Below are 10,959 nucleotides of genomic sequence, written 5' to 3' on the forward strand. Positions count from 1 at the left end.
AGACATTTTTATTCAGTACCTTGATATGAATTTGGGAACGAAAATATTATCTGTAACTACCTCTGTATTTGTATGTTTCCATGTTCTTGGATATAAGTTGCATTTCTTTTCAAATCATTACTGGATTGAGTTTTTCTTGATCTGAGAATTCTGTGAACTGTTTGTATACGTACTTTGGTTTTCTCCTTAAGAATGGGTTCTTGTATTTACAACGAAGTTCATACTTGATCTCTCTTTCTCCCACTTTTGTCCTAGCTTGGGAGGGGGGTAGACAGGAAAGAGGTGGAGACCTGAAAGACTCCCATGTGGTGGGCAGAAGCCCAACAAATCAGGTTTGATAAGTGTATTAAAACACAAACATCTTTTTGCCAGCATATTTGCTTGAGTGTTGAATTTTATGAACGGGAGCAGATATAAATACCATCTTAAAACATACTGTGGACAGCGCTGGCATTCCTTTTTTCCATCTGGTATAAAAGGGAAGCTGCAAACAATGGCAACCACGCCTTTGTCCTCCTGCTTTCCCATTCCTTGTCTGCATAATATGGAGCTAAAATAATTGCCAGTTCTGGCTTTAGCTTTTCTTGTCAAAATTGTCCTCTTTTTGCCATCTGTTCCGCAGTCTTACCGCTGCCCTAAACCTGCATTTTTTGATACCCATGATCACTTAAAGCCATGAACATATTGTAGCAAAGTCCATTTCTTTAGTTTTAGCTAACAGTAAAATAAATCAAATCCTGGAAATGAAAACAGAGCTTCTTCATTTGTTGGAATAAAGACTTTTTTTAGTGTGGTTTCCTAAAGAAGGGAGGCTTACAGGATTGAGCTGTTTGTCCATCTGCTTTTCAGTTCATCCTTAATAACTTTTGAACAATTTCATCCAGATCTGGTGGGGAATAAAAGTCTCAAAGGTAATTGATTTCTACAAGAAAACTGGAGGCTGGGTGGAGGAGAGAGACAAAAATAGGTGTCCCCACTGTCTGCAGCATAAGCTTAACAATAATCTGTGCTTAGGCTTTTGCTAGCCAAGTTGCAAGTGTGTACTGGCTGCCTAGGTACTGCAGTAATGTCAGAGTTTCCAGAGCATGTTACTAAGTCTTGCTTAGGCAGAAGCTGAGGGGCCATGAAAGGGAGACAAGGGCAAAGGGAATGTTGCTGGGGAACTGGAAATTTAGGGAAAGGATTAAATCAATGTAAACTGGGGCTATTGGAGCTATCGGTAGTTTTATGATTGATGGACCAGGTTGCTTTCAGATTCCATATGGTACTGCAGTTTGTTGATATCTGGCTTCTCAGAGATTTGTCTCTCAAGGGTGCCTCTGTGGTGTTTGCCTGGCTGCGTGTCGTGGTTTAACTCCAGCCAGCAACTAAGCGCCACACAGCCGCTCACTCACTATCCCCCCTGCCCCACCGGGAGAGAACTGGAAGAGCACAAGTGAGAAAACTCATGGGTTGAGATAAAGACAGTTTAATAGGTAAAGCAAAAGCCACGCAGCCGCACACGCAAGCAAAGCAAAACAAGGAATTAATTCGCCACTTCCCATGGGCAGGCAGGTGTTCAGCCATCTCCAGGAAAGCAGGGCTCCATCACGTGTAACGGTTACTTGGGAAGACAAACACCACCACTCCAAACGTCCGTCCCTTCCTTCCTTCTTCCCCCAGCTGTATATGCTGAGCATGACGTCATACGGTGTGGAATATCCCTTTGGTCAGTTGGGGTCAGCTGTCCCGGCTGTGTCCCCTCCCAACTTCTCACTGGTGGGCACCCCCAGCCTACTCACTGGTGGAGTGGTGTGAGAGGCAGAAAAGGCCTTCACTCTGTGTCAGCACTGCTCAGCAGTAACGAAAACATCCCTGTGTTATCAACACTGTTTCCAGCACAAATCTAAAACATAGCCTCGTATTAGCTACTATGAAGTAAATTAACTCTATCCCAGCCAAAACCAACACACTTTGAAATAACCAAAATGTAAGACAGTATTTACGTTGTGCTCAGAGAAAGTCAGCACTCTGAAGTGGAGCCAGGTAGTTACTTTGGCAAATGTTTTTTTCACTCAAAATGCTGTTTTAAGCTAGACAGAACAAGCTGTGAATTTAGATGGAATTAAGTCAATAGTTTCTGCCGGAAAAAAATGGAGAAGAATGCTGGAAAATAAATTCCCATAATATTTTATTTTTCCAGGCTCAAGACATTAGTTGAATGAGCACTTTTAACAAAATCAGGATGGAAAATGTAGGGAGGGTGACTCCTATAAAGGGGGTGTATTGGCACAGAATATAGGAGCCCTGCATTTGCAGCACTTTCTGCAGAAACTTGAATTTGTACAACCAAATTCATTAGGTGTATCATTTGCAAAATCTCTTCCTATATCTTCCATTTGACAGAAGTAGGGCACTGGGCTTTCTTTCTCATATATGCATTTGGTAAAATATTCATATTCCTGTGTCCGTGGTGACAGTGGGAAGGAACTACCACCTGGAATTATTCATTGCCTGTGTGTCTGTTTTTCATTGGTTTCTTTTGTCCTGGGCAAGCGCTGGAGATCCTGAGCGTACTTGCAGTCATGAGTCAGTGACAACCTCATGCTATTATTGTAAATAGCAACACGAACACTGTTCTTGCATGCATATTTTCATGGGCTTTGTCTTCTTCTCCCAACACTCCAGCCAAGGAATTTACAGAGCTTCTGAGTCAGCAATCGGCTGCCTCGAGACAAAACATGCAGGATACTGCAGACTTGCAGAACAGCCAACAAGGCATACAAATATCCTGGAAACCTGGCAAATAATTCTTGCCTGCCCTTGCTTTGCCTCCTGTAATTTCCATGATCTCTGACGTGTTGCTTGCGGGTTCCAAGGGCTTTGGGTGTTTACATCAAGAATGCAGAGTTCTGGGGAGTGACTAGTTGCAGTGACTGAAGCCTCTGTAATTGACCTGTGGGCATAACTGACTTCACAGCCTGCATGAAATGGGATGTCAGCAGAACTGCTATATTAGCGTGCCGCTCGGGTTGCGCTGCATAAAATGACCTGCTTTTGCAGGTTTGTCTTCTGGCTTGGCAAAGCTTGAACACAAAGCAGTAAGTTCCTAGAATGAAAGTAGGTTGGATTTTAACTTCAGGATCTCCCTGAGCAGTGCAGAACCAGTGCCACTTCACTCCTGTGGTGAAAGAGGACAATAGAAGCAAGAGTGAGAAATGAAATCTGTGTTGTCCTTTCATCTGGATGTATCGGTAACGGACTGTGGACTAACAGACTTAAATGGCCACTCCACTGAGTGGAGTTAGGTCATATAACTTCTATTGCTTTTTCTTAGGACACCTGGAGCGCTGGTGTAAAGTGAGTGTTTGGTTGGTAGAGTGGGGTGCAAGAGGTGGGGGAAACATAACACAAAACGGTATTCAACTTGCAATGTTGTGCTGATTAATGAGGCATAGGGCTTTAGCCTGTAGGTATTTTGTTGTATCTGTATTACACAGATGCACTGAAATTACTTCTTCAGCATAAGAGGCTATTTGTTAGAGCTCTTCATAACATTCTTCTTGAGAACAGAAGAGGAGACACAGGCTTAAAGCACAGTGTCTTAGACCTCTGCAGTAGTGCAGTAGTGCACCCTGAGGTGCAAGCCTGGAGCATGTTTCCAGCTTCACAACAGTAAAGTTAAGATTAAAAATAAGGAAAGCAGTTAGTTTGATCCTGCTTAGTGAGCAGTACTGATACGGACATGGCATCACTATCAGGCAGTTAGAAAAACAGCTTCATGTGTACTGAGTCCTCTAAGGCAGTTGTCCTAATAAAGTCAGAATCACGTTCTCCGGTATAACCCATTGTTGTACTGTGGCTTCTGTAGGAAATTTTATTTTTAGTAACAGTTTGTGGCTGTACATAAAGGTTTCCAGGTCTCCTTTGCTATTTCTAAATGTAAGCAGTAAATACCGTGTTAGGGTGAAATGCAGGAGTGCCCAAATAAACTGCTTGCAGAGCTGTCATATGGGAGGGGAAGAGACATGAGCTGTAATGTTTGACTTGGCTTCCTGTCTGCTGGAAGCAGGAAAAGAGCTGGTGAGAATCTAAAAGGTTTTATCCGAGTCCACATATTTCCTTTTTCACCTTAATACCCTTTGCAAAAAAACAAAGGACAAAAAGCACCTCAGAAATGCTTTCACTTCCATAGTTCCCGCATGTGTTCCCATGCTGCCGTCCTATCTGAAGACAAACAGAACTATTCTTTCTTAGAGAGCAGAGTAATCTATTATATGTATGTACTTAGTATTATGTATAAAAGGAAGAAAGAGATTTATTATATGTAAGAGAGAGAGGGAGAGAATGTATCTATTCTTTAAACAAAATCTGCTATTTGTGATCCAAACAATTCATTCTGTAGGTCTGCAGGCTGCTTCTGAGGGTTCCCAGAAAGGCAACTAAGAGTAGCAGACCTCCTGTTAGCATATTTAATCTGCTGAGGAGCCCAACTACCACCTAAAATTTTATAGGGACCTGCATATCAAAAGAAGTTGAAAACCACAGAATAGAGGAAATACTATGAGAATCTCACGAGGATCATGCATCAGCCACATTTCACTCTTATGCTGCTTACCTGCTTACTTACCGACAGGAATATATGCGTAGACTCTAGGTAAGGCAAATGTTTATACTGCTTGATGCAACACAGACAGGCTTTTTTTTTCAGTCCTGACATCTTTTCTTAAGGATTTGATTGCTTTTAGCAGGTTTAACTTCTTTCTAGGATTGCAGTAGCCATCACTGGGTTTGTTATGTCACTGTACAGAAGCAGTGTTTGCAAGGACTCTGACAGAGATATCAGCTTGTGCTATGCCATCCTCTTTCCTCTTCTCTATTTATCATGAGCAAAGACACATGTCCTTTTAGAATGAAGGAACCAAAACTTATTTTACTGGTGGAATACCAACTCCTGAAGTACTTTGTGGTAGTAGTGTTTTTAAGACCAGCACATAACCATTGCTGTGGTGTTACCACAGTGATCTGGCTATCACAGTGACTGCTACATTAGTAAGTCTATCTTTTGTTTTAAAACCTCTGCCTACTTCCAAACATCACATAATATGTGCCAGTTTACTTGTAACTTCTCTGCTCTTATGTGAAATGAGTTTCGATAAAACTTTCTAGGGACTGGCTCAGATAAAGTATTTTGTGATTTAACAGAGGCGAGATGTCGCACTGTCAGCAGTGAGGCTCAGTGAGCTTTGGAAGGCTCCGCTTCGGTCAGCTTGGGTAGGACTTCTTGCAGTATTGATCAGTTGACTTATTTTGGACTGATGCTTTATTAGTCACTGAGAATCTGGGCAAAAATTTTGGAGAGAAAAAAAAAGAGCAAGCTCAGTTACGTTTTCTTCTTTTTATTTTATAGGTTGATAATGCTTGTAAGCCAGACGTGAAAGTGGCTCAGCAGAGCAACATCGGGAAATCTGGCAGACTGGAAGAGAACAGCTGCCCCTCAGGGCAGCTGCGAAGTGTGAAGCATGGAGGAAAGTAAGAATGAGAAGGTGAACCAGGCTCATGTTCTCTTTGACAGATTTGTCCAGGCTTCAACCTGCAAGGGGACTCTCAAGGCTTTCCAAGAGCTCTGTGACTACCTAGAACTAAAGCCCAAGGACTATCGTTCTTTCTACCACAAACTCAAGTCCAAGCTAAATTACTGGAAAGCCAAAGCCTTGTGGGCCAAATTGGATAAAAGAGGCAGCCATAAGGACTATAAGAAGGGGAAAGCATGCGCCAACACAAAGGTAAGAGATTTATTCACAGTGGTCAAGACAACTGTTACCCAGTTTGTCTCTGGAATACACAATAAAAATGTCTTGATGTGGAAAGATGTTTGCGTGTCAGTATAAGCCCAGGGAAGATTTAGGAATGTTCTCACACATATTATTTATAATATAATCACAGTTTGTTAGCATTTGACTCTCAATCAAAAATTGTGTTTGCTACTACCAAATTTGACTGCCCGCCTGAATAGGGGAAGCTAAATGGAAATCCTTGGGAATGACCAGAATATTTGTAATTTATTCAGGAGAAACAGTCTGCAAGTTTCTATGTTTTATGTTTTTGTGGCATCAATACTATAGATGGCTTAGAAAATCTTAACTCGTAAACCTTTAATCTTGGTAGGCTTTACATTTTTTTACTAGCCAATAACAGGGACATGAAATCTGCTGTTAGAGTCTAGATAAAAAAATATGTATGTTTGGAAATTTCCAATTTTAATTAGAAAGTTCTCATGAGTCTCTCAAGAAAAGTGAACTTTTTTGCCAGTTTGGCAAAATATTCTATTTACCATTGTTTAGAAAGTAATCACTTGTATTCCAGGTTCAGAGAAAAAAAATGTGGTGGAAACTCATACCAATTCCTTTTAAAAGGTTGGTATGTGTGGTATTTACTGCAGGAATTCCTGCTTTTACACATACACTCCACTTTTTTTTACCTGAATTATTGTGAGCTGGTATTTATGTGCTGCACCCTTGTTGGACTGTACAGTATGAGCTTATTTATTCTGTTGTTACTGAAAGCAATTCTTTATATCATTCATTAAAATGTGAATGGAATAGGTTATTTTCACAAATAATCATACACTCTTTTTTAAAAAAGGAAGATAGTGCGGAATATGATAAAATTAGAACAGGATTCTGTCCTCCTTCATTGAGGACAATAGATGTTGCTTCTCTTCTTGAATATTCACCTTTTGGGAGAAGGAAATTTCTTAATAGGAGGCATTAATGACTTAATTCCTCAGTGGAGAACTGAGGGGGAAATATATCCTGTTTAGGATATGTCAGTCATTTCAGATCTGTGGACTGAAGTTTAATTCTCAACTAGATATTAGAAAGTTATGTTAGTTTCTTGATTGTTTATTCTGTTTCACTTTTTTCAGTGGCCATTTTCATATGGATGGTGGCATTTACAATAAATTACTACAATAACACATGGAAAAATTACTAATGGACCAAGGTCCACTTGTCCTAGGTCTTGTAAACTTTTTGAGGAAAGCATTATCTTTACAATTGGTACATCAGATTATAGGTAGCAGGTGCATATAGATTAATCTGGAAAACAGTAAAACAATTGGACAGTGTTGGTCATCACAGTGGGCACTAGCTTCAACACTCCAAAAGTCCAACCACTGTTAAGGTTTATATTTTCAGGCAGCATAAGAAAGGAAGGACTTACAGGAAGATAAATGTAGGGATTTTTGTGGATATTTAGGAATAAACCTTCCAAGCACTATGGACATCATGGGGAAAAACTCAATATTGTTTTTCTGAAAATTCGACTGCACTTTGCATTCATTGTATTCAGGAATTAGTCTTATTTTGAATGAAACATGGTGGGTAGTTGAAGGCTGTGAAATGAAGACGGGTGGCTTATGTTTCAATGAGAAAGAGCTTGAGCAAGCTGTGGAAGAATGTAGAGGTATTTTAACTTACTTGAAGTAATAGATTAAAGGAGTGATTTTGCATCTGGGCTCTGAATATATCTTAGTGGGCAAGATCGTATTTAGCACTGAAGAAAAGGTTGCATCAGTAATAGAGATGCAACATGAAAGAAGACATTCAATGGAAGAATAAGTCTATGACTTTGATAGTGCTTGATTATGAGGATGTACAAAAAAATAGATACGAGTGGAGGCTGACATCCAGCTATGAAAGACATTCAGAAAATTGGTTATGACACTTATCTAGAAGGGAAATGGTGAGGTGAGTTTAGAAGGACAGTAGAACTCCATTTTATCATGTTGGGCTTGAACTGACAACTAGGCAGCCATGAGGAGATGTCAGAAATGTAGAGATTTTAGCTTGGACAAAAAGTAGTCAACTCTGAGTTGGCAAAGTTCTGTGAATCTACAGCACTGACAAGCTGATTGAACCAGTGCCTGTGAATGACGTGATGCAAAGGCAAATTGTGGAGGAAGATGATAGAGATGAAGGGCGAAGCCCTGTGGGAAGTTGGCAGTGAGGAGTGGGAGAAATGAGGGACGTCTTTCAGAGAGTGCTCTGAAAGAATAGCTGGAAACATAGAGGACTACTGAGTTTTAAAAGAAATCAGAAAAGGACACGCTTTCAAGAAATACATGTAGCCATCTGTCTATAAAACATCTCTTCAAGTGCAGTTGAAAAGTGGCTAGAAGGGGTAAAGCGTACTGGGAGTGATGTTTGACTAAGGAGTTTGCTAGAGATTTTGTATAGTCCTTAGCCTATTTTGTGCACCAAAGCCAAGCTAGAGAGAGTGTAGGATGGAATTGGAGAAATGGGATCAAGAGAGTGATTGTAGAAGTGGCATGCGGTGATCTTGGAGATGAGATGGTGGTGAGATAAACAGAGAGACTCACGGGGTCATGCATGACTCTCCCTCACTTAATGGTGGGAGAGAAACCTCAGAACTTGCTGGTGTTGGTGTGAAGGACCAGAGGGGTGGGAGGGGGGAATGATTGCAATGAACATGTCAGTGATCACGCTGGACTGGTCTCTACTAGAGGAAAGAGAGGGCTTATTCTGTAGCTGATCTCCTGCATGGGTGACAAGGAGAAGAGAGAGAGTAAAGGAAAAGAGGAAGGGGAGTGGAGGCAAGCCACTCTCCACAAGGAGAGTACTTTGCCAGTGTTTCTAAGAAGCTGTTGGTGACACGCTGTATAGAAACACAAGTAAAAAGGATGGATGATGAAAAAATTAAAGATGGCACCCCCTCTGCCCTAACCCAAAGACATATAGGACTGTGGATTTGGGAATCACGCCATTTTGAGTAGTGAAATTAGTAGCTGAGAGAAAGTGAAATTCAGCTAATTTTTTTTTTTGTTAGTATGTCTTCAAGAATGTATACCTGTGATGATAAATGATTTTTGTATGGCTTTATGTATAAAATTTGTTGAAATTTTTAATGTAAAGAAATGATATATATATATTTTTATATTTTTCATAATGTTTCTGTTAATTCCTTGTTTCCTATCCTAATAGTATCTGCCATTAAATGTTTATATGTAATTCCTAAGATATAATCATAACTATTCAAAGTAGGTGTCTTTTAAGAACTGAATCACATCTGATTTGATGTTTCCTCTCTCACTTAGTTTTATATTCCTAATGTTTAATGTAGCTTGCAAACCACTGATTAAAAAATACAGAAATTCAAGCGTGCATGTGGAGATGATAGAATTTAAAATAAAGATTAGGGTTTTAGCCGTGTTATCAGAACAGAAGTCAGTCACTTCTTTAGTAAGCTCAGCTTCTATACACTTGAATGTATACCAGTTTTGAAGTTCTTATCCTCTGTAGCGTAGCTCTTACTTGCTCATTTAAAAATTGGTCAGGGGTGAAGTGCTGTGACTGGAGTTGGGCAGTAGTTAGGCAGTGCATCATATGGCCAGCATCCAGGTTAACCAGAATTCAGATAATGAGCATTCCTGAAAGCAAGACTTGGACGTGGTGGGTTGTTCAGATGTAAATAGATACAAATGGTGCTCTCTTTTCATTGGTTATACAGAGAATACAGGATTTCAGTTTGCATTTAATGTTCCATTACCATGGTGTTGTTACTGAAAACTTAATATAATCTGTCTGAAAGATCTTGTGCAAGAAGTGTTTCTGAGGGGTGAGACAGCTTTAGTTCATGGAGTTGCAGCAGCTGCTTGGAGTCATGGAGGGGAAAGGGAACAAGGACCAGCAGTAGCTGCCTTTAGTTACCTGGCTGTACTTGTCATCTCATGTAGTTACTGCTGCCTGTGAGAGTATCAGAAGGTAGGTTTCTACGAGAGATCTGAAACTGGAAGAAGTGTTAGAGGTGGAAAAGGGAGGAGAATCTTTTATCCTGTTTTTAATTGTGCTTGAAACTTGCTGTGTTTTATAACAACATAATTAAATATTTTTGTGATGGTAAAAAAAAAAAAAGGCAACGTTGGCCATGAATTACTTCACTGAGTATCATATATTTTACACCCAGAACATCTAGAGTCTTAAACATAACCTAGATGTTGTTAACCACATCCTTGTTTGGGGGCAGGGGGGAAGGCTGTAGAGAAAAAAAAATGCTTTTACATTTCTATGACAAAATTACAGGCAATTTATTTATAATTTGATTACATAGACCTGAGTTTGAATAGTCTGATTTTAGTACAATTCCTTTGCTGTTGTGTACTCCATTGTAACTATTTTATATGGGGAAGGTTATCAAAGAATAAGTCACCCAACTTAGTGTGGTCTTGTTGCTTATTCAATCCAGTCTCTTTTGAAGATTGTAGTTGTCAGATGAGCATAATTATTACCTGAATAAATATGATACGCTCAGCTAATTTTCTTACAAGCTTAAAAAAAGAAAGACTAAGTGGCGTTTGAGAGTTATACTTACCCACAAAGAAAACAATATTAAATTGGAAGAATATCATAGAATAGCTTGGGTTGGAAGGGACCTCTAAAGGTCATCTAGTTCAGGCCCCCCTGCTGTGGGCAGGGACATCTTCAACTAGATCAGGTTGCTCAGAGCCCCGCCCAACCTGACCTTGAATGTTTCCAGGGACGGGGCATCCACCACCTCTCTGGGCAACCTGTGCCAGTGTTTCACCACCCTCAGTGTAAAAAATTTCTTCCTTATATCTTGTTTGTATCTACCCCCCCTTTAGTTTAAAGCCATTCCCCCTTGTCCTGTCACAACAGGCCCTGCTAAAAAGTTTGCTGCTGTCTTTTTTATAAGCCCCCTTTAAGTACTGATAGGCTGCAACAAGGACTCCCCAAAGCCTTCTCCTCTCCAGGCTGAACAACCCCAACTCTCTCAGCCTTTCTTCATAGGAGAGGTGTTCCATCCCCCTGAGCATTTTTGTGGCCCTCCTCTGGACCTGCTCCAACAGGTCCGTGTCTTTCTTATGCTGAGGGCTCCAGAGCTGGACGCAGTACTCCAGGTGGGGTCTCACCAGAGCAGAGTAGAGGGGCAGAATCACCT

The 10,959-nt window shown here is 40.5% G+C and overlaps 1 protein-coding gene across 1 annotated transcript in view; it reads left to right on the top strand.

Annotated features, from left to right (window-relative positions):
* Positions 1-5,400: 5,400 nt before the first annotated feature.
* MICAL3 (microtubule associated monooxygenase, calponin and LIM domain containing 3) overlaps positions 5,401-10,959 on the top strand; it is a 114,523-nt gene continuing 108,964 nt past the window's right edge. Inside the window, 1 exon segment of the mRNA XM_009332877.1 lies at positions 5,401-5,765. Coding sequence (XP_009331152.1) covers positions 5,502-5,765 — 264 coding nt within the window. The 5' untranslated portion in view covers positions 5,401-5,501.

This window comes from Pygoscelis adeliae, unplaced genomic scaffold (genome assembly GCF_000699105.1).
Source record: "Pygoscelis adeliae isolate BGI_AS28 unplaced genomic scaffold, ASM69910v1 Scaffold38, whole genome shotgun sequence".
Lineage (NCBI taxonomy): Eukaryota > Metazoa > Chordata > Aves > Sphenisciformes > Spheniscidae > Pygoscelis > Pygoscelis adeliae.